At 40.4% G+C, this 25190-nt stretch overlaps 1 protein-coding gene across 1 annotated transcript in view; it reads left to right on the plus strand.

Moving 5' to 3' along the window:
- Positions 1–25190, plus strand: part of adamtsl3 (ADAMTS-like 3) — a 132968-nt gene that overhangs the window by 75693 nt on the left and 32085 nt on the right. Inside the window, exons 3-4 of the mRNA XM_037676512.1 lie at positions 18847–18974; positions 24962–25007. Coding sequence (XP_037532440.1) covers positions 18847–18974; positions 24962–25007 — 174 coding nt within the window. The remainder of the gene's footprint in view (positions 1–18846; positions 18975–24961; positions 25008–25190) is intronic.

The raw sequence follows: 25190 nt of genomic DNA on the forward strand, positions 1-25190 counted from the left end.
AGTGCTCGTTAGCAAGTGACAAGCTAAAGGACTTGTTAGCAAGTGACGAGCTAAAGTGCTTGTTAGCAAGTGACAAGCTAAAGTGCTTGCAAATAACAAGCTAAAGTGCTAACAAGTGACAAGCAAAATATATCTACCATGTAAGAAGCTAAATAGCTAGCAAGTGACAAGCTAAAGTGCTAACAAAGAACAAGCTAAAGAACTTGCTTGTGCCAAGCTATATAGCTAGCAAGCAACAAGCTAAAGTGCTAGCTAGCTACCTGACTAAACCCAAAAGGGGCTGTAGGTCATTTTACATACCATATTTTTTGGACTATAAGGCGCGATATCAATGAACGGGTCTGTTTTCATACATAATGCGCTGATGGACCGGATTATAAGGCTCACTGTAGATTTTTGAGAAGATTAAAGGATTTTAAGTGTGCCTTATAGTTTGAAAAATATGGTATATTAAACTGAAATAAAGCGTGGTAGTAGATGAGACTCAACCCCAAACCAACATTTAGGTTTGCTGAAATATGCTATAATTTTATTTTAGACAAGACCTTTCTTTTTTCAGGGTTTGTGCCGGCTTGTTTCGCACATTCTTGTCTTTCTCGCTCACTCTGTTCCAACAAATTGTGATAAATTGAGCCTAATTAAATTATAATTAACTGGAGACGGAGTCACCTAAAACGACTGTGAATAAATGGATCTGTTTCTCGTGGGCCCTTTATTTTTTTTACAGTTGTGTCCTTTATGTGCCGGCTGATTATAAAAGCATCTGGACTGGGAAAGTGTGATGGCAGAGCTCGGCTGTCCTGGGCTGATGGACAGCTTCCTTTTTCTAAATATAAGTCCTGTAGGACAAAATCCAGTTAGTGTGAGGAAATGTCACCTCTTGAGGCCTTTAGCACTCCTGCAAACTATAAACTGAGTTGTGAGACACAGATCCATCAGTTTTACAAATATGAAGCTAAAATTTGGTGTGGTAGTAGCTGAGACTATTTCACACCTACTCCAAGATCTAACAGATCAATTGAGATCTGTTGTTTGAAACTGTGGTCTTGAAGGTGAAGGATAATTAAGATTTCGTTAAGTTTAATTTTCCATGGGCCTGATGTACTGTATATTTTGGTTTAAATCTGAGAATTTACTCTAAAATGTTGTTTTAATGTTCTACATTACTTTGTTTGTCAGAGGGCTGCCTCAAGGAAATTAAAGTTTGCTTGTTTATGTGTGGGAAGTCGACATATTTTATTAATTAATTTTATTTTTATTTTTACCGTAGCAGCTATTTTTTTTACCACGCAATGATCTAATGTACAAAATTCAACGAGGACTGTGAAATAATTAAATCTAAGAAAGTTTCTGTAATGTTCAACTATGTGAAAAACAAAACTGTTTTTATCTTCAATAAAATGTAAATGCTGAGTGCTGAATTACTAACAAACTTTCTGAAGAAGCTGAAACTGAGTTATTAAAACTAAAAGAAGCAAAAATACAGGTTAAGAACTAAAAGAAGCAAAAATACTAGCTACAAGAAGCAAAAGGTTGGCGAAAAAAAACTAGTATCAAAAAGGCTAGCTAAAGATAGCATTATGCTAGCTAAACTAAATTTATCAAAAAGCTAACTGAATATATCAGAAGGCTAATCAGTAGCTAAAAATAACAAAACACAAAGAAGGGAACACAAAGTTTGTTTTCTCAGTCATCCAGGTATATAACAACAAAAAAGGTTGAATCATGTCATCTGGACTTCGTTTTTTTGTTAAAAAGAAACGTTTCGCCCCTCATCCAAGAGGCTTCGTCAGTCTGAGGCCTAGCCATCTGGTATTACCCAGAAGCCACCCTGACTCTTGTGTTCCAAGCCTGCCTCAGATACCCCTGAAGTCTGGCCTTTTCACTAATGGTTTCAAAAACACAAAGTTTGTTTTCTCAGTCATCCAGGTATATAACAACAAAAAAGGTTGAATCATGTCATCTGGACTTCGTTTTTTTGTTAAAAAAAGAAGGGAAAAGAAGGGAAGGCTTGTGAAAAATATCAAAAAACTATTTGGAAGTTAAAAGAAGCAAAAGGCTAGCCAGAATGTAAAAGTTATATAAAAGTTAGCTAAAAGCTAAAAGTAGCGGTCAAAAATAGTGCCAAGATGCCAAAGCAGATTCAAAACTGGACTTTATTGTATTTTTTTAAGGAATTGGAGCGATATCAATGTATATTTTATGGGGAAAATATTTCAAAGTAAATTATTATGAAAATTATAAAACTTACAAGTAGCCAAAATTCAGAAACCGTTTCATAAATGAGCTGAATGTTTTGATACACCGTATGGATGAGTAAGACAGGAGGAAAACGTACAGGAAAAATTTAAAACAGGAAAACAATACAGCAGCTCCATCAAATTATTTGCAGTTTCTAGAGGTGTTGCACTGAAATTTGTGTTTCAAATACAGTAATTTATTATATGGGGCGGCTATGGCTGAGTGGTTAGAGCAGTTGTCCTCCAATGGGAGAGTTGGGGGTTTGATTCCACCAGCAGTCACATGCTGAAGTGTCCCTAGGCAAGACACTGAACCCCTCATTGCCTCCGATGTGTGTCCTATCAGTGTATGAATGTTATCTAAAGCACTGATTATTCTATGTATAGCTATAGTACAGTGCTGTATGAATGGGTAAAAGAGGGCACAGTGTAAAGTAGTGTAAAGTAGTGTAGTGTAAAGTAGTGTAAAGTAAAGTAGTGTAAAGCGCTTTGTGTATCTTGACAATATAGAAAGGCGTTATACAAGTACAGTCCATTTACCATTCAATATTAGTGTAAACTTGGAAGAAAAGGGAACTAAAACATGTTTTAGGTTCATCTGTTCCTCCTTTAATCGTTTCCATGTTTGTAGGTCAGGCAAGGGTCTCAACAAGGATCTGATGAAGACACGCTCCTTTGGACTCTGTGTAATTACATCATTATTTAACTAAGTGAAAAATGTTAGATTTCCAGCGTGGCTTAAACTCTCCTTTGACCACCTTTTATCACGTTTCTCTCACTTTTTCTGCCCATCTCTGAGCCAAAGACAACACAATACGTTTCAGACGATGAGAAACACATGTTGCTGGTGTGGTTACTGCTGGTGTGACTTAATCTTTAGGGTTGAAACGGTAACTTTAGCTGTGCAGGACCCATGCATGGGATCAAACGTGTCTTTTGTGGTTTTAGAAAAGCTTCAGATTGTTTGGAGTGTAAAGCTACACAGTCAGATGTCACGAAAAGGAAGCTTCTGAGAAAAACCAGGTGCTGTATTTTATTTGGAGGCGCTCTTCTGTCTGTGGTGGCGTTGTCTCGTTTTTGCAATTATAGAGGATGTTAACAAGACGGTCTGTTTCATGTCTGCAAATCGAGATTTGTGTTTCAGCTTTGAACTGTAACATCACGTCTCTGAAGATCCATGAGGTCATATAGCCTTAATATTGGCCCTGCGCGCCTGTTGGTTTTCTGTTATTTCCACTGAGACTATCTTTTTCTTAATTTTACTTTCATGGATTTTTACTGTCCATCACCAAAGGCACATCTACAACTGATCAACTTTTAGAGTCAACCTAGTTTTAGGTTGTTGCCACGGACCATAGCAAACGCATGAACTATTTATTTTGGTCTGTTTGTTTTTACAAATATTAAGAATTAAAGAATTCAATGTTGTACAACTATTCCATGTTCCAAGAGTTAGTTTTAAGCTTCTAGGTGCCAAGGCAGTCACCTTCAGGTGCCTTCCATAGCACTTTTACATGTTCCAGTCCAACATGGTGAAGAGGGAATACATCTGCAAGGCAAAATTCACTGTTTACCAGTCAGTCTACATTCCTACCCTCACCTATGGTCCCAAATTCTATGCAAGGACTAGAAAACCAAGATCGTAATTACAGAAAATTAGTTTTCTGCTCCTCCACAGAATCAGAATAAACTTTATTGGCATTGCACCGAGATACAACGCGAAAATGTACGTGCAGTCGTCCGAAAGATAGGCGGAGTGCACGAAGCTGCGGCTATGAATAGCGCGGCCTTCTTATTCTTATTCAGAATAATATTTTGCAGAAGAGGAACCATTTGAAGTGATTTGGGCAACTGGTAAGGAGGCCCCTGAACCCCTCCTTAAGCGGTGTTCTGGGCATTTCCAACTAGGAAGAGGACCCTGGGAAGATCCAGGACACACTGGATATGCCATGTCTTTTGGCTGACTTGGAAAAGGTAGTTACCAGGTAAATACCAAGTATGTACTTAGTAGATACCAGGTAAGTACACAGTATGTACAGTTTTTTGTTTTTTTTCGGCTGCTCCCTGCTTTAGGGGTCGCCACAGCGAACTAAGTCCCACGAAGACTTGGCAGTTATTTTTACTTGCCCTTCCTGACACAACCACAGACCACCGAGCTACCAACCCTCTGTGTGGAGAAGAGAGCTGCTATCTAGGACACCCGGAGGAGCAGATGGTGGGGGTTAAGGGCCTTGCTCAAGGGCCCAGAGTGGGACGAATGAGGGTGGGGGCAGGTGTGGGTGCTTCCCCTACCCCACCCACATTTTTGATGTCTGTACCGAGGCTTGAACCGGCGATCTTCCGATCACAGGCCCACCTTCTCTAACCTCTGCGCCACCACTCCCAGAGTATGTACAATGTAGATACCAAATCAATACAAGGTAAATACCAAGTATGTACTTACCATAGTAGATGCAGGTAAGTGCACAGTATGTACAATGTAGATACCAAATAAGTACAAGGTAAGTACCTGCTATATTCCAGATAAGCACCCTGAAAGAACCTGGTACTCCAGCTAGGCACTAGCTAAGTACCAGATACATATTGCCCAAGTACCAGATACATACTAAGTACCATATTTGCATCCCGTAAATGCTGGACTGGATTATGTATTGCTACTAGTTTTGTAGAACTTCACATATGTGTTTGTATTGTTTTGACCTTTATCATCTTGCTAGTATTTTAGTGTCTGTTTTAAGGAAGGCAGGAAATACAAATATTTTTCAGCCTCTACTTTTTCTTTTTTTTTAAACTATGATCTGTTTTCTGGTGTGCCTGTGCAAGCAGTGAGATTAAATCTAAAGAGTAAAGCAACATCAAAACGTTTCTTTTAAAATGCCCAAACCCTAACAGCTGCTGAGACAGTAGAAATTGATTCAAGCTAGCAGCTGATGTACACAAAAAATGTTTTTGTCTCTTTCAAGTGTTCTGGATTTAATGATTCCCAACATTAAGTGTAGTTTCAGGAAACATTCTGTAGACTCATCTATAATTTCCAGATGACATGTCAGGTCTATCCGTATTTGAAGCGGTCTTTCCATAAATGTTCCACGGAGCCGAGGGTGTGCCCAGATCTGAAGGCAGGTCTCACGCTCCCCATTTCCTTGTAGCCCACCTTGGCGGTCCTGTTTTAACTGACTCCAGCAGCTTTACGTGACTTATTTATTCCCGACCCTTCCTCTTTAAAACGTCCCCAGTTGCTGTGATGGGTGAAGGCAGGGCCGGGGATCTGGGGTGGTGGAGTTCACGCAGCAGTGAAGCCCTGAAGGAGTTCCGCGGTTCATTCACAAGAAAACCTGCTAAAACATTTGCTCATGTGCAAAGCTTAAAGCTATGAAGGAACGAGCTTCGGTTTGAGGAAGCCGTAAATGTCACTGCTGATTCTTAATTACACGACGGGTTGCCGCTCTGCGCCACAGAGATTTAAAGAAATGTCCACGTGGGCTCTCATTGTGGTGACTGGCATTCTCATTAAGGCATTAAAAAGGCTTACAGAAGATTATAATGAAATATTAGGCTATAAATAAAGTTGTTACAAAAAAGTGCAATGATCACAATTTTCTAGACTAATTGCGATTACTGATTTTCTTAAAAGCTATGACCTGCTGAATTTAATTTTAGACAATTACTTATGTATTTGTTTTGTTTTATAAGAACAATAGGCAGTGCACTGATGTCCCCTGTTGCTGGGGGAATTGAATAGTGAATTTGATAACAAAATTGTGTACACATTGTTACATTCAACAAAAGTATTAAAATGTAAAAGAAAAACATTAATAACGTCTAAGACATGAACTAAGAAAAACGTTAACTAAAAATACACTAAGCACTAATAACATATAAACAATACACTGAACAGCAGCACGAACATGAGTCTGAGTGAGCAGATGAGCACGCATGAACACAGCAACATATGCTTTTTCACAGTGATTATTCTGTTTAGAGATTCATGAGTCTAACAGCCTCAGGGTAGAAGCTGTTCCTCAGTCTAGTGATTCTACACTTAATGCTCCTTAACCTCCTTCCTGAGGAGAGCAGGGCAAAAAGTGTGTGTGTGCTGGATGAGTGGAGTCCTTCATGATGCAGGTGGCCCTCTTCCTGCATCTGGAGGTGTAGATGTCTGTGATGGTGGGGTGGCTGACTCCAACAGACTTCTGTGCAGCCTTATTGTTGGTACCTCATCTATTTTTCAAGTCATCATGCTCAAAATTTTCACAGACGGATTGACAACATTTTTTTTGTTTTGTTTCAGATAGAATTTAATTTTTGACTTTTTGGTAATAAGACCTAGGACCTGCTGGAGAGATTACGTCTCTCAGCTGGTCTGAGAACACCTTGGAGTCCTCCCAGTTGAAAGAGGTGACCGTGTAAAGAGACGTCTGGGCCTCCCGGACTCCAGAACAATTGGAAGATAATGCATGAAAGGACAAACAGTTATATCTTGACAAAAAAAACAACTCAAAACTTGATAAATTGTCGCTAAATCCTTCAATCCCTAATTGCAATCGTGTTCTCGCTTTTGCTGCAGCTCCATAAAAAGGCTGAGATATCTTCTTTTCAGTGTTGATGGACAAAAACAAAATGATGCATTTTTTTAAACCCTTCTTGAGGACGTTTCAAGAATTTCTTCTCATCTAATACTTTAGTTTATATATACAGCTGTACTTTGTGGTTGGTGTCCTTAAGATTATTGCGTTATGTTACCGTCAGTGGTGAAACTCTTGAAATTCAACTAGCAAGAGTTTACAAGTTGTTCTAAAGCAACGTGAACCAAGCGGATATTACAAAGTACAGTGTGCTTGAGAAACAAATCGTTTTGTTTCCATCAATTTCAACATCTTCAAAAATGTTTCCAGGTCAAGTTCCAGGTAGGACGAAGGTATTTTTGCAGGGCTGAGGGAAGTTGAGTTGGACCTTCAGGACTTTATGCATGAAAGTCGATTTGGTTTATTCCTCGAGTAGATTGATTTTCCCAGCCATTACTGAAAGCAAATAGTCCCATCAACTGTAAGGTACAAAATCTCACCGACCACCTCTTATAAACAATCAGGTTGAAGGGATAATAAAAGGAAACACTGGTTTTATTGGGATGTGGAGGAGATAAAGAAAGAAAACATTTAGAAGGTTTTTACTTTCCAAGGCTCATTTACTGTTCCTTCCATCTGACCTGAACTTGTTTTAGCAGACTGTTACAGAGTTACATCTTTATTTTAATCCCTTGTTTGGTCAGAAGTGTCCTTGATTTTCAGCTGCAGCTCGTAAAAACCCTGATCCCCGGTAAAACGTTTTATACTTCAACCCCAACATGCTTTTAAACCGATCACTTTGGTGTAAATCATGACGGAACACATGTAGGCCGTTAGTGGAGGTGGTAGGAGGCTAACATTTATCCCGCATGGATCATTTAAAGTCTCTCTCCCTGGGAGACAAACTTTCAGGCTCTTGAGTGCAACTTATTGTCAGCTGCAGGTAACTTTAGCTTCATTTCTCTTTCTTTCTGGAAACTGCAGGGCTGTTAACTCAAGTCGTAACCAAATGATGTATCAGGCTTTTCACTTGACCCTTCTTTCAACCTTAGCAGAACAGAATAAAAATTATAAATCCACTGCTTTTAAAGCAAACTTTAAAAATAACAAAATTTTACATGAGAGAGATTTTTTTGCATCATGGTTAGATCATGTTAGACGTTCATTGGATGGGTTTCCATTATTGTGCCAAAAGGTGAAAACATTACTTTGCTCTCTAAATGAGATGGAGTAGAGGTAGGGCAGCTGACTTGGGACCCGGAGTCCAAGGTTTGATCCCCAGTCATTCCCACATGCCGTGGTGTCTCTGAACAAGACACATAATCCCTAATTGCTCCCCGGGCGCTTGCATAGCTGCCCACTGCTCCACCTGGGTTGTACCTCAGGTGCGATGGTTTAAATGCAGAGAACTAATTTTGTCATTGTATGGGAACATCAGTCAGTCAGAGTCAGTTTCTTTATTGAGATGTGTAACCAGGGTCCCAGTTGCATCCCATGGTAAAATGTAAAAAAAAAAAACATAAGATCTAAGATATGAACTAAGAAAAACCTACAACTACGGTAAGCATACAATGATGACAACACATAGCACTTATAACTTGTATAAATAAAAGCTAAATCTTTAGCTTACTGTAGTTCAGAGAAATTACTTGTTGTATTTTGTAAGATGATCAGCTTTGGATAAAGCTGTTGATTTTGAGATTCTCTGTTGTTTTGCTGCATCTCGGTATGCTGTGTAAATAAATTCCAAATGCATGTTTACATGAACTTAGCCCAAAAAGTAATGCCATTTGTTTTTGACTGATTATGTCTTTGCCAAACAATGCTACTTGACAATACATCTTACAGAGTATCAGTGGAAAGCCTAGTTTTACCGTTGGTGCTATATTTGTTAGGAAAATGTTAAGGTGGTTTGAGCAAAAAGTTGAGTATGTACGTTGCGCCCTTGAAAATGTTGTCAAATCTTCTCTGCCAGGGCCTATGAAAGAAGTTTATTTCAGCTGCTAGTGTCTGTTTGTTTGTCTGTTACAAGTTGGAATGCAGAGGGACAAATAAATTGAGGGCTTAGCCTTTCAGCACAAAATCGTCTTTTCCACAACAAAACAGATCCAACACCCACATCACTGAGAGTGAGGCTTCGATCTGTTGATCCATCAACATGGGCAGCTGTGGCTGAGTGGTTAGAGCAGTCGTCCTCCAATGTGAATGTTGGGGGGGTTTGATTCCACCGGCAGTCACATACCAAAGTGTCCCTGGGCAAGTCACTGAATCCCTCATTGCCTCCAATGTGTGTCTCATTGGTGTATTAATGTGACAAAACACTGATTAATCTTTGTATAGATCTAGTAGAGTGCTGTATGAATGGGTAAATGAGGGCATAGATTGTAGTGTAAAGCACTTTGAGTAGCTTGATCAGATAGGAAGGCACTGTATAAGTACAGTCCATTTACCATATCCCACTCCATCCTACCATTGCTTGGGAACAAGGCTCCCTGGTACTTGAACTCCTGATTGAAGCAAAACTTTTCCCCCAACCTAGAGGAAGCAGGGTTGGGGGGCAAAGCTTTTAGATTTGGATGAGAACCAGAATGGTGACTTGGTCACTTGGCTGCAATTGCCCCATTGGATGCTGAAGGTCATGGCTTAAAGATGTCAACAAAACCACATAATTTGTGAAAAGCAGAGAGGAGACCCTGATGTTCTCAAATTTGACACCCTCCTCTTCACAACTTCACCTTGAGAGCCTGTCCATATAGACCACAAATAGGATCAGGGAAGAGAAACATTAGCAAAGTCCAACCCACCTAGGTAACAAGCTCAATGTCTTCTCAATAATGCAGACACAGTTCTTGCTTTGATACACAGGGATCAGATAGCCCTTTAAAGCAACCCATGACCCCATAATCCCACTGCACCAACTTAGGGGACACAGTTGTAAGCCTTTTCCAGGTCCACAGAAGACATATGGATTGGACAGTCACCCCAACTATTCCACAACCCAGACAAAAACCATACTACTGTTTGTGAGACCACATTTGGCTATCGAGTTTCTGGGAGTCTTGTTTACAAATGATGGTAGAATGGAGCGGGAGCTCAAATAGCTGAGGTGGTTCAGGCATCCTAGGAAGATGTCTTCTGGGCACCTTCCTTTTGAGGATATCCAAATACGTCCAACTGAGTAAAAATTCTAGAGTAGACCCAGAGCTCACTGGAGGAATTATACTGCATTTTCCCTCCTGACTGGGAATAACTTGGGACCCCCAGGATGGGCTGAAGAATGTTGTTGGGATGAGGGGTGTCTGGGTTTCTCTCCAGGACCTGCTGCCTTCATAACCTATATTCCTGTATATTTACATTCACACTCCTCCTGTAAACCAAATTGTAACGGTTACCCTGTACTTTAAATCCTTACAAACTAACAGGTTAGTCACTTTGAAGAAGCCACTTTACTTTGAAGAAAACAACTTGAATAAAGAAAATTACCACCATTTAGGTAAACATGGTTTGATTTGACCTCAAATTAGGAAATTAGACTAAACTTTTGGTTTGTTCACAGTCTATCTGTTAATATCTGCTGCCAGCTGTCAGTGATTATCTTGGGTATTTTTGCCACTAATATGACCGATAACCAAATTTACACTGTGGTGGGTAAACAAAGCAGAATTTTTTTTTTAAAACACTGGAGCATGCGTCAACATACAATCACATTCACAGTTCTTCCAAATCTCATGCGTTCCTGCTCTTATGCAACGTAATATCTTCACCTTCCTTGGTGTAAAATAACTACAGATGACATTGTGGTTTTTTTCCTCTCACCTCTTCATCCTCATGAATTGTTGTTGTGGTTGAGAACCAGTGCCAAGCCTAAGGTCAATCTAACACTTTCATTTCCTCTCTGGGCGTTTGGTTTTAAAATCAGGGCACATCACCAATGCCACAGTTTATTTTTCAGTTGGCACACGTTTGCAAATATGGGGAGAGTTTCCTCTGAAAGTAAACATCAGAAGGTTTTGGAATGATACAGAGAGTGAAGATATGGCCTTTGTGTTTGCTTTTGAAAATGTCCCTTGTCCTTCACCAGAACTTTAGGAAACATCAGTATTAAGTGGAGTTGTGTGTATCTGTGTTGATACTTCCCTTACGTGCATAAATTATGTACATCCCCCTTGACTAAATCTAACAAACCAATCCTTGTACTAGGAGCAGTTAAGCTTGACAGGTTTGCTGTGTAGTTTTTACATGTAGAAACTCTCTGTATTAGTCGAGACATTCACTCCGGTGTTGTGCTTACAATTACCAGCTATTTGCCCAGCAGTGCTGAACATTCCTCACAAACGTAAAGAAAAGGCTCTGATTCTGGCAAGGTTACAAACATTTACCATCTTACCTGTTGTGAATAGCTCTTTGAACGACCTCAGTTTGGAGAAGAAGAGTTTAATTTAGACCAAACTGATTAAAATTATTAACAACTGTTGTTGGGCCTAGTTCCAGAGCAGTTTTGGTCAGTAGGCACCCATACTTTAATAGGTCCCATGGGACTCTTTGAATTACTTTGAAAGCAACCTCAACCTTGATTAATTAATTTTCTGGAGTATTATTATTAATACCTCCTGAAGTTTGAGGTTAGGCTCTTTGCCAAACCCTTATTTCTGTCACCAACACTTTGCCTTAACGTTTGACTTCTATCCACAATATATAACTCTAGCCTTAACTTATTACCCCTAGCTCTATCTACAGCTTTAATTTTGTACACGGGTACGCAGTGGTTGAGTACAATATGGCAAACCACTAAGCACAAATGTGGGGGTACAAAATAGTGAAAGTATAAACTAACCAGTACTCGACAAAACATCCCCAATTTTCAACGTTTTATAAAATCAGTCCTAAACCTATGTATTTTTTTAAACCCAATCCACTCATGTCCTAATCTTGTGTTGAGTGCGCCTTTCATTGATCTCCATTACCAAATCTTGAACAGCTACTGAGTGTCAAGGGAAGTTCACTGAGACGAGACCAAACAAAACACAGTCTTAATTAGGTACATGAGTACATGGGCATGCAATGATCAACGTTGAAAAGTACAAAATGGCACTTGCACAATGTGGTGGTAAGGAGTGGAGAAAGTACAAATTAATTACCCCTTTTTAAAACAATTCCAACTCCTACATTATAAACTTTGGCATCACTGTCTATTTCAGAGACCGTTCAAGAAGCCTACCATGTTAGGTCTCATCAAGGCGCTATATTTAACTTTCTTGGTTGACTGTTCTGCTTCAGGCTGAGTTTGTGTGACTTGCTATTGCAGGAAAAAGTAGAAAGCCGCTCTCTACAGTATATTCCCTCTGCTCAGAGAGCTGTCTATCTGAGCGTGACTTTTTCCCCCTTGTAACCAGAGGATTTGTCCCTCTAGGGTACACCTAGCTTGTTCCCCACTTTCACAACGTAAATGTTTCACTCTGGCCTAACTTGCCAAATGTTATGAAAGGCTCTATTGAAGCAGATCTTTAGCTCAAAAGGGAATAGAGAAAAAATCCCAACTCTATCTTGATAGCTCAACAGCTAGACCATGTTGCCTGCTTTACATGGAACACCCTGTTAAAGATAACACCCAGTCTGTCTCTTCTCTTGCATGGAAATTTAAATCTATTTGTCAAGAAACCACAACGTGGTTCTTTTGCATATACGGATAGCCGAGAAAACGAAAGACTAGAACTATTCAGGCCAAACATGAAATGAGAAGCACTGGCACGAGAGAAACAAAATGAGAGAGGAGAAGCAAACTAAAGCATAAAAAGAAGGAATGCGAGACAGAAATCTAAGATAATATGAAATGAAATGGAAAGAAGAAATTTTAGTTTAGAGCTTGTATATCTGCCATAACTCCCACAGTTGGACAAAAAAACAAAACCAAAAAAAAAAAACCGTGTGAAGTTGTGAAGCTGCAGCTCACCCAGCTTCTTATTTGGATTAGCACGCTTGACTGAGACCTTCTTGCCTATTTACTGATTGGCTGTGTGTGCCAAGGCGTCGTGGAGCTGAGGTCCCCCACCCAGCCCCAGCTTCCACGCACACTGAAACAGCCCCCTCCCTCCCACTCCACATGTTACCTCCTGAGGAAGAGAAAGTCAAAGAGGAGTCGGCGGGCAGGCAGCAGACACAGAGTAGCTCAGGGAGGAGAGCAACGAGCATCGCACAAGCTGAGCTGGAAACAGTGGGTCACACTATTTGAGGCAACATGCTGCAGGACTTCCCATATTGGAACCTACTGGTGACAGCTCTTCTTTTACTGGTACTGTAAGGGTTTAACTGCTTCATTAAAACGTGTGCTTTCACTCTTTGAAAAGGTGCAGTAGCTATGAAATCTCAATATGTTACATTTTCTTTTACAGCTTTAGCTAAATTAGAGCAAAACGTCTTGTTTACTTTGTAAATACAGGTAACTCTAAATTGTCCCTTGGTGTGAATGTTTGTTTGTCTAGTTTGTCTCTGTGTCCCTGTGATGGACTTCAATTCCATTCAGTTCAGTTTATTTTTATATAGCGCCAAGTCATCTCGGGGCACTGAACAGAAAGACTTGCGATGTATCCAGGGTGTACTCTCGCACACTGGCTTCTGGATATGGGCATTAGTGATCCCCGTGATCCGAAAAGGAAGAAGCGGGTAAAAGATAATGGATGGATGGAAGGTCTGCAGGCAGTGTCCAAAAGTTAGGGTTCTCTCTTACATTGCAGGGATTGTCTTGTGGTGTGATGGTGGGTACCGAGTCGTGCAGTGTGGATCACATGACAAAGGATTCAGCAGATGTGTCCATATTGTAAATCCTTCTGATGAAGTAAGGCCATCGTTTGTATATTTACACAGTCTGCAGAAGAAGGCACCAGTGTTGGGTTTCATTTTTCCTCACTGAGGAGTTTTCCATCTTTAAGGAAGATTTTCTCAGTCTCAGCTGCTGACAGGTGTCTTTAAACAGAGCTTCTTCAACACAGCATAACATAAGCATTGATATTATGCAAAAGCCACCTTTGACTTTTTTATAGGCTACTTCATTTACAAGGAGCCGCACATTCTTGTAATCCTTTAAAGTAATGGTAGTTTCCTGTTGTTATTTTTAAAAGGTTTTTTTAAATGTTTTATCTTTGAGATTTAGCTGTTTGTCCAGTCCTTGTACAGTAGCCTATATCTAAAACCATTGAAAGGACTGTGATACTTTTATTGATTCAAAACAAGAGATGAGAAAAATATCGTCTTTGACGCGAGTAACTAGCAAAATTAGCAACTAAGTACTAGCTAATTGCTACTTATTAGTCAGTAGTTTTGCTGTCAGATCTATTGTTGGTATCATTTATAGTCTCAACTAAAGAAATAAGAAAAAAACAAAGTGATTTAATTTGAACCTGCCAGATTTTAAACTGGATCATTCTTTAGAAATTAGCTAAATTGCTAACTGCTTTGATTTTAAATTAGAACTTTCAATAGATACTAGCTAAAGTATTGGCTAGCTAGTACATTAATTTGCAACTATCTTAGGTACTAGCTAGCTAATAAGTTAATTTGAAAGTAGTTAAAGTACTAGCTAGCTAGTAACATTGGTAGAAATTAGCTTAAGTGCTAGCTAACCCAATATTTTTTATAAAAATACAGATAAAATTTTAACTAGCTAGTAGGCTATGTCTGTTATAAACTAGCTAAAGTACTAGTTAGCTAAAAATAGCTTTTAAGTGGGATCTTTTTGAGATACAGTGTTCCCTCACTTATCGCAAGCGTTGCATTCCTGACACCCCCACAATAGTTAAAAATCTGCAAAGTAGGGACGTTATATTTATTTTAATGTTTTTATATATATATATATATATATATATATATATATATATATATATATATACACGAAGGCTTTATAAACCCCACACACTTGCAATGTTCTAAACTCTTAAACCTACATAATTTTAAAAACATACGTATTTGTACTGTACACTATTGCAAAATAATAATAACAAATGTCTTTCTCTCTCTTTTGCTGTGCTCTTGCAAAAGAGAGCAGACAAACTGATGCTATGGTTACTGAGCCTATCAGCGCCCAGGATACAGAGCACAATGCTCTGGTTGGTCACCTTCCATCAATCAGCCAATTGTGTGTCATGTACAATCTTGCGTTGAAAATCCATGAAATAAGTCCGTGAAAGACAAACCACGAAGTAGCGAGGGACTTATGTGCTTCTAATTAGCTAGTAACTTCAGTAGAAACTAGCCAAAGTACTAACAAGCCAAATTTTGTTTGTTAAGAACTAGCAAATGTAGTAGTGAATGAAAATAAAGCAAAAGTATTTACTAGTCAAATTTTAAAATTAATCTTTTATTCAAAACTATCCATCCATTTTCTTCCGCTTATCCGGGGTCAGGTCGCGGGGGTAGCAGCCTAAGTAGGGAGGCCCAGACTTCCCTCTCCCCAGCCACTTGGGCCAGCTCTTCCGGGGGAATCTCGAGGCGTTCCCAGGCCAGCCGAGAAACATAGTCCCTCCAGCGTGTCCTGGGTCTTCCTCTGGGCCTCCTTCCGGTGGGACGTGTCCGGAACACCTCACCAGGGAGGCGTCCAGAAGGCATCCTAAACAGATGCCCAAGCCACCTCAACTGGCTCCTCTCGACGTGGAGAAGCAGCGGCTCTACTCTGAGTCCCTCCCGGATGATCGAGCTTCTCACCCTGTCTCTAAGGGAGAGCCCAGACACCCTGCGGAGAAAACTCATTTCGGCCGCTTGTATCCGAGATCTCATTCTTTCGGTCACAACCCAAAGCTCGTGACCATAGATGAGGGTGGGAACGTAGATCGATCGGTAAATTGAGAGCTTCGCCTTTTGACTCAGCTCTCTCTTCACCACGACAGACCTGTACAGCGCCTGCTTCACTGCAGACACTGCACCTATCCGCCTATCGATCTCACGCTCCATTTTTCCCTCATTCGTGAACAAGACCCCAAGATACTTGAACTCCTCCACTTGGGGTAGGACCTCCTCCCTGACCCGGAGAGGGCACTCTACCCTTTTCCGGCTCAAGACCATGGCCTCGGATTTGGAGGAACTGATCTTCATCCCGGCCGCATCGCATTCGGCTGCGAACCGCTCCAGCGAAAGCTGTAGATCACGATCTGATGAAGCCAATAAGACCACATCATCTGCAAAAAGCAGAGACACAATCCTAAGGCCACCAAAACGGATCCCCTCAACACCTTGGCTGCACCTAGAAATTCTGTCCATAAAAGTTACGAAGAGAATCGGTGACAAAGGGCAACCTTGGCGGAGACCAACTCTCACCGGGAACAAGCCCGACTTACTGCCGGCGATGTGGACCAGGCTCTGACACCGGTCATACAGGGACCTAACAGCCCGTATCAAAGGGCCCGGTACCCCATACTCTCAGAGTACCCCCCACAGGGCCCCCCGAGGGACGCGGTCGACCGCCTTCTCCAAGTCCACAAAGCACATGTAGACTGGTTGTAGTCAAATTTTAAAATTAATCTTTTATTCAAAACTAGCTAAAGTATTAATGAGGTGGTATGTTTAATACAAATTAGCTAAAGTATTAGTGAGCTAGTATTTTTATTGAAAACTAGCTAGCTAGTTTCTAATGAAAGGCCAAATTTAAAACTTATCTAAAATACTAGCTAGCTAGTAACTTCATTAGAAACTAGCTGAAGTAGTAGTTAAATTAAATTGGATATGTTTTTAAATATAACTACTGTATTAAATAACTACTATTTTATTAAGAACTATCAAATGCACTTGCTACCTACTGTATATTACAAATGGGACTTTCAACAACAAATTGTATTTTAGTTTCTAGTTTTGCTAGATTCTAATAAGATGTCCAATTTCAAATAGTTTTTTTTGCCAAGTTGTTTGTTTTGGAGTGTGTTAACAAACAATGCAAGATTCATCAGCAAATGGTCAGGTAGCCTACTGGACTGAAAATTAGTGTATAATTAAATAATTAATAATTATAAGTGAGTCATGTGTGAGGTCTGTTCTGGTATCAAATGCTTCTGTCTCCTTTCACAAAGCCAGCCAGTGTAAATATAAACCGGGGGGGATCTGATCAGCAGAGGTGGGACATGTGGTGATGAAAGTTTATGTTGATGAAAGATGAAAGACTCTGAGTGGATATCTGAGCCTTTTGATTACTGAACCCAATTGCCAGAAGGGATGGCTCTCCAACATGCAAAGCCTCGTCTTCCTCCTCCTCCATTCAGAACAATAGCAGCACGGCCAGCCAAACAACTCTTCATCTTTCATCCACTTCCACTCCCTCTTGCTTCACCAGGCGTAGTTGTAATTGGGTGCAAAATTCCCCGATTGCCTTTCAAAGAAGAATGAAGGTCGTGAGGAAAGCAGTTGCCCAGTGCACAGCCTGTGTTTATTTACTGCGATCCAAACACTGAAATAGTTGGATCTTGCAGAAAGTAGCACTGCTGCCTACATGTTTGGCTGAATGCTCCACTGGCTTTGTTTGAGTCTCACTGTGCTGTTCTTCAAGGGTCATCAGTCCCGACGGTCATTTATATCAGTCCACATGCAGTTTTTATAACGCAAACCCACCACCCCGCTCCGTTTCTGTACAGCACAAATGTTTTTGCTACGGTGACCCAAAGAAAATAACCAGTGGTCTAATATTGCCACGTATCTGCTTTCCTTTGTGAGAGCCATTCATCTCTGTGGACAAAGCACAGTTCCGCACTGTAGGAGAAAGGGCCTGAAGAGGTCAAAACACTTTACCAATAATTAAGTTTTCTCTCTTTTTCGGGATGTAGTCCTTAAAATAATTCTGATTTGTCAACTTGGTTGGTACTAATCATCAGAGCAGAAACTGAACCCAAACCTAGTAGCCGAGAGTCAACTTCAACACGTATTCCAAGAGTTGACACGTCACCAGATCCTACAACCAATTGTGCATTACATATACACACACATGCATCTTCACTAGACCGAGTGTTTCATACACTTTTCATCACCCCAGCTCCATTGACAAGGTCAAATGTTATACAAAGTGTTTGCTTGTCTGGGCCATTTCTATAGATTGTTGTATAGGAGTTTGTCAATGGGCGTATAATGTGCCGTATACGGTACTCTTGTTATACATGTTCTCACCTCAGCTCTACTGAGCCACATTCAAATCCACATAAGAGGTGGATGATTTGTCCCACAGTCCTTTTTTTTATATATATGTAATTATTTTTCCAATGTTTCATCCATTCAGAAGTTATAAACAGTTTTTCCTTTGCCACAGGCCATCAAGTTAAGTTGTCTTTGTTCAAAATGGCAGAAGGTCTCAACGTGAGCTCAGTTTTCCTCCAATTTAGCTCCGATTTCTTTCAGTAAAAAAAAAAGAAAAACAGGATGGAGACTGCCTTGTAAAGCCAAGATCGAGAATTACAGTATAATTTTTTTTATACACACCTAAATAATCCAGATCGTTTTCTTCAGTTTAGTCCTCCCTCAAAAATACAAAGAACCAGGAGAGGAAAGTTGGAGCAGAATAAGATGGAGGACATCGAGACGATCTTCTGATTTTGGCTGTTTCTTTACATCCAATATGTGCACTGTCCTCTCATAATATTGACTTTGGGCTCTCTGGTAATATTCCCAACTCCAGTGCCAAACACAGCACAATGCAATTAACAGTGTGGCCTGAACTAAACAAAAAAAAAATTATATATATTTTTCATTATCTAAAGTTTGACTCGGTTGTTTAATATATGCAAAATGGCCAGAAGTCAAGAACGATTGCCTGATTACTTCCTCTTTCATTCAGTCACAAAAACTCTTCTTTCTCAAAGCCTAATGTAATGAAAGTGCTTTCTTTTGTGACTCAACTGTTAACATGTATTTCTCTGAAACTCTTTCGTTTTTAAGCTCACATTTCCATTTTACATATCCAGATGTGACAATCTGGACTCAACCTGTCAGTGACTCGAGGCCTTGATCTGAGATTTGAGTTGATCGTGACTTTAAGGGGTTTTTAAGGCCGACAACCTTTTCTTTTCTCCGGTGTGTAGAGCTCACGGACGGTCCGATCAGAAGAAGACCGGGACACGCTGTGGGACGCCTGGGGCTCATGGAGTGAATGCTCACGTACCTGTGGCGGTGGAGCCTCCTACTCCCTCAGACGATGCTTAAGCTCCAAGTAAGACCAACTCTCAATTATGCCTTTAGTGGCTCTTTGAAAATCTATTTTGGTTCTTGGGGTTGGGATCCAATGCCAGAATTTTTTAAGAGATACAAACAAATCACAAATAAAAGGATAGTATGATGTTTTTTTAGCATGTTTGTACCATCATTATGAAAAAAATCACTAGGTTGACATGTACAACTGATTGCCTTTTGGAATCAACCCAATTCAAGATGGCTGCCACAGCAAAGCAATTGAAGCAAACGCATAAACTTCTGTTAGTCAATTTTACTGATATTGAACTAAAACTTGTTGTAGTCGCCGAGATCAATCCCCATCAAGCACTTGCAGGACTACTTTGTCCTGCAAGATTTAAGACTTTGCAATTAACTGTTGGAATCAGCTGTGTCTGTCTGTTAGCAAAATATCATGAACCACTGGACATATGTCTACGAAAGTTTCAGAAATTGTTCATTGGTTAAACATACAATTAATAAACTTTTGGAGTTATCCTAGTTAAAGATGGCTGCCTCAGATAATCAACATTAGCCCACACAAACGTGACAATATCTCGATAAATTGTACAGATTTTGAGTTGATGTTGGTGTGGTAGTAGATGACAGTCATTCCTTCAAAGTAACACTTGGCCTTTGTTTTTATATGTTTGTATCAGACATGTTTTGTCACAAATCAGAGCACAGCAATCATCCACTTTGGGCCTCACGGTCCTTTCATCCTCATCTCGTGGTCACCTGGTTGGTTAAACTTCAAGTTAACTTTGTGGGCTGCCAGATTAAAGCTCAAGGCGAAATGTTTACTGTGCAAAGTGGCCAATTATAACTGAGTTTGATGGGCAAGCGGGAGGGGAAAGGCAGGGCAGAAACACCCACAGAGGGTATGTTTTCCACAGAAACTGTCACATTTATAGTTTGGGAAATAGCAGCAGGGTGACTTCACTACATTCCTATGTTTTTACAGTTCCCAAAATCTATTGCTCACTTGCTATAAAGGTAACCAGTGAGCTTTGCTGCTAAAATCACCACTTTTGCTCTTTTCAGAGAGTTCAAGAAGGAGCCACTGATGACAAGAGCAGCGCAGATTTTATTTAAGGCCACAGCCCGAGATACCATACGGTGCTAGCATTTCCACATTTAACCATCAATCCATCTTCACTCGTGTAGGAAAGTAAGGCTGCAAAACGCAAGGCTGTCAAAACTTCAAAGTGCCATAACACCCCCGCCTACGCGCTCCCCTCCTAACCCCCTGTAAACACTGAGGTCAGTAGCGATTTTAAGAGTTCATTTCATGATATCAGCAGCCACCACTTCTCGCTGGCTGCATAGATTATTTTGTTGAGGCAAGCCTCAGAATGCCACCAGTTGGAAAAGCAATGGATGTGTTGAGAGGTGTACAGGGTTTATGCTTCCCAAGGGAACTAGATGTGAGTCTGGCTGGAAATGCATCTGCAACACCCTCTAAACCAATTACCATTCCAACATTTTGATACACACGCAAAATGCTCGCGCAAAGAGCTTACTGGCACTTCAGAAACACACAAGAGGTGATTAGGACGCAGATCACATGGCTCTCATTAGTCATACCCTCATGGCACTCGGTACTTGATTAGACACGCCATAGCATTGCTGGTTTGAAACGAGTGTGGACATACAGATTGTGTGCTATGGCAAGGACAAATTGCTGCTTCTGTATTCATGAGGCTCATGAAATGCAAACACATCCAATGTTGGTCTTAAAAAAAAATCCAATGAAAGAGACCAGACTCACCTTTTTTTTTTTAAACCTACATTAGAAAACGAAAAAGGTTCCTTATTACTCCGGCACATAATAATTGCTGCAATAAAAGCAGGTATTTCAATAAGTTCAATGAAACTTTTGTAAAGTAATTGCTGGATGTGTATGTCGATGTAAGCTATAATCGATTAACTTTTGGAGTCAACAAGATGATTCGAGATAGTCGCCAAAGCTAATCAACCTTAGCAAATGTTAAAACGGTTTGCTAAAATTTTGTGTGGTAGTAGCTGAGAGTAATCTCCAACTTGTACTTCAAGCGCCAACAGATCCCAAAAGAACTTTGTCGAAAAATTTGGCATACGAGGTTGCAGACATTTTACCTGAAAATAAAACTTTCATTTTTTGATGGAAAGCTACTTGATGGCTGTTTTGAATGTTAATGTTTAGAGAACATCTTGGACATGACTTTTAGCTACCACCACACCAAACTTTAGCTAAAAATCTGTACAATTGACTAGGCCTGTCACGATAACAAATTTTGCTGGGCAATTAATTGTCTCAGAAATTATTGCGATAAACGATAATATTGTTTGAAATTTGACAATAATTAGTCATGTCAAATTTAAGATGAATTGTTGATTAATTTTTGTGTGTAATACTTTTTATGACCACGGGATGGCAGTATAAGACTGTTTGAACCGAAGGATGGATAGTGAGGGAGCAAGAAGCTTGTCTCTTTAAGAAAAAATGGGAGGGAGGCCCCTTGACGTGACATGGGCTTTGTCTCTGTCTCATCTGTGTCCATTTTTCCCTCACTAATGAACAAAACCCTGAGATACTTGAACTCCTCCACTTGAGGCAGAACCTCACCCTCAATCCGAAGAGAGCAATCCACCTTTTTCCGACTGAGGACCATCATTATCAATCTTCTTTAACTATCAAATGTAAACCAGGTAATTAGTTACATGGCACATCTGATGAAGGGGTTTTGGCAACAACTTACCAGCATATCATATTTATGAAAGACTGTCTCATTTCATAGAGAAGTGCTATATAAACATTACCCCTCGTGACTTAAAGTGAAGAGCTAGGAAATGAGTTTTTGAGAATGTATAAGCAGTATACAACATCTTACTACTTTCAGAGCCAAAGATCAAGTTTATGTATGTGCTATAGTTTAATGTTTATTTGGGACAAGAGAAATTGGTCTTGTCTTCTACTGATTCACTTCCATTTTGGAAGCTCAGATGTCAAAAGGAAATAAAAAAGGAAATTTGTTTTATTTCCTTGGTCTTTTGCGTTTTTTTTTCCTTAAACGTCTAGTTAGTATATTCCTGGTCCCTGTGCGAGTTTTTACCCCAATCTTTGCTACCTGTCTCTCAGCTCTTAGCCTTTGAAAAGCTCTTGTTTGGGTTCAGGTCCCATGACTTGCTGTTTAGCTTGGCAGTGGGGACTGTCTGGAGTCCATCGCAGGCTCTAATGTTCTTGCCATGCCACACGCTCCACATCCACTCCCTGCAATAATATTGCAAAAAAAGTCCTTAGGCCTTCACTCCAGTGTTATTCCAAACTCTAAAATGTTGTTTCCAATCATGATTCCAGATTAGCTGAGGAACAAGGACACTGGAAGTCGTTTTAAGTTCCTGAGCTCAAAACAATATCAGATAATCCGTTTCCACTGTGGTCTCGGATGATTGGCCTATCGTTGTTACCATCGATGGTTTATCATCCCTTGATGAGAAAGCACAAAGGAATCCTCCATTTCAATAAGTGGTGAGCTCAATATTTTGGGCAGAACCACCGCAGACTGGAGAGAGTCGAGATCCAGACGACTTTAATCTGTTTAGCAGACACAGACTTGAGGACTCCACTGTGCCTGCTTTGCTAATGTGTGCTATATTACTGTTAATTTAGAGAGCGATGATTTGTTTATGGACTGGTACAGCAAGACAAATGTGAGTTCACTTTGTGCCTCAACTGTTCAGTTTCACTTTCTCTGTATGACAATGTTCATTTAGATGAGATTATCAAATTTAATGTGGAGTGTTGGTTTGACACTGTCCTTTTCTCCATGTACACCAACCAGTTGTCAAGTCACATTAGGTTGTGTTCCTGCTACATCTTGCATACGGCTTCTCAAATAAGGGCATGTAGTAATCAATCTACAATTCTATCAATTTGTCGGTGAGCTGAGTATAACACCAAAAATCCATGTTGCTTTTACTTGATTTGTATATTATTTATTTATTCTATTTTGGTTGATGTAGGGACAGCATGGTGGCGCAGATGGTAGAGCTGCCACCTCTCATCAAGAAGGTCGCCCGTTTGAATCCCAGTCGGGGGGGCATTCTGGGTGGAGTTTGCATGTTCTCTTCGTGCATGCATGGGTTTTCTATGTATACTCCGATTTCCCCCCACAGACCAAATACATGCATGTTAGGCTGACTGGTAACTCTAAATTGTCCCTAGGTGTGAGTGAAAGAGTGAATTGTTTGTTTGTCTCATTTGTCTCTGTGTCCCTGTGATGGACTTGCGACCTGTCCAGGTTGTACCCAGCCTCTCACACAGTGATGGCTGGACATGGGCACCAGTGACCCCCGTGACCCAAAAAGTAAGAAACGGGTAAAAGATGATTGAAGGATGAATTGATGTGGTTCTTAGGTTCAGTGTAGATAGTTACAAATGTTTGAAATGCACACAGACTCAGTGGATCTGGTTACAACATTTCTGCTGCACAGACTTCAGAGAAAACTAACGTTCCTTTGACAAAATACCCACAAGCTGGGCCTGAGATGTTTTCTTCCCTTACTTTGATTTACGTAAGGACTGAGATGCTGCTGTTATAGCTCCAAGCTGCTGAGGCAGGTAGTCACAGGAGTGAATCGATCAGCAGTGTTTCCACTTCATTACTCGCCTTGGCAGGGCGCTTGTCCACCTGTGGAAGTTTGAGTGCTGTGCTCCAGCATCGTGTGGCATGGGGGCTGCACAGCTGCAGAAAGAAAAGCTTTGCAGAGAGTGATGAAGGCCACACAGAAGACTGTTGGAATCAGCCTCCTCACCGTTACAGACATCTACACCTCCAGATGCAGGAAGAGGGACACCTGCATCATGAAGGACCCCACTCACCCAGCACATAGATTTTTTGCCCCGCTCCACTCAGGAAGGAAGTTGAGAAGCATTAAGTGTAGAACCACTAGACTGAGGAACAGCTTCTACCCTGGGGCTGTTAGACTCATGAATCTCCAACCAGAATAATCACTGTGAAAATAATCACATGTTGCTGCTGATTTGTTCCATGTTGATGTGTTCATTCGTGCTCATCTGCTCACACAGACTCATGTTCGTGCTGCTGTTCGGTGTATTGTTTTTATGCTATTAGTTCTTAGCGTATTTTTAGTTCATGTTTTTCTTAGTTCATATCTTAGATCTTATTACTGTTTTTCTTTTACATTTTATTGTTGGATGTAACTGGGACCCTGAGTACACAATCTCGTTCCACCACAAGTACCACATGTGGTGCGAATGACAAATAAAGAAACACTGACTCTGGGGAGGTGGCAGAGGTAGCTGAGCACTACATAACTGATGTTGTGATTGTGATAGGCAGGGCGCTCAGTTCTGTTAATTGGACGGTGCGCCCTCCTTGGATAATGGTAGGGGAAACACTAGTCAGTATGCGTAAGGATATGCCGTCATCACGATTTAAGGGTGTGACGCAGTGATGACAGATGATCTGTTAGTTTAATACAAAAAATGTCCATTGTGCTTTGTGGGTGCCATATGCACCACTGTTTGATGTGTGCCTCCTAAAACGCAAGTTTTAGTTGTGTTGACTTACGTTGGCTGGTGCCAGTGATGAGTCATGGAGGGCTAGAGGTCATCCCATGAGTGGCTCATTTTTGTAATGGAAATATTTTCATGTATTCTCTTTGTGGTTCTAAATTCAGTCCTGTCCAACCTAACAATCATAACTGCACAAACATCTGTGTTAAGGCACATAAAAACAATTTGCTAATGCTTTCACATGACATTTACTTGTCCTAGACGTGAAAACATAAACCGTTGTATTGATGCTAAGTCACGCGTGAATGTTGCTGCTAGAGCTATCCAACTTCTCCACAGGCCCGTGTTTGTGGGTTGACACATAACCAATGTGCATTCAGTGCTCAGTAATTTAAAAAACAAATCACAACATTGATACAAGCTATATTGTGATGCAGATGATTAGTTTGCATTTTTGTCCTCTGCAGGACTTGTGAAGGGCAGAATATCAAATATCGCACATGCAGTAATGTGGTAAGTTCTGCAAACTCATCTTTATGTAATGGATGTTTAAAGAACTTTAAAGTGGTTTATAAAGTGTGGGAGGGTGGAATGGAAAATGTGGGGTTTAAGAATGGAACATTGAAAATATCAAACATTATGTTTAAGGAGGTGTTAAACCATACAACAATGTATTTTTTTAGTTTTCATAGATAA

The sequence above is a fragment of the Nematolebias whitei genome, chromosome 1 (genome assembly GCF_014905685.2).
Source record: "Nematolebias whitei isolate Nwh7 chromosome 1, NemWhi1, whole genome shotgun sequence".
NCBI lineage: Eukaryota > Metazoa > Chordata > Actinopteri > Cyprinodontiformes > Rivulidae > Nematolebias > Nematolebias whitei.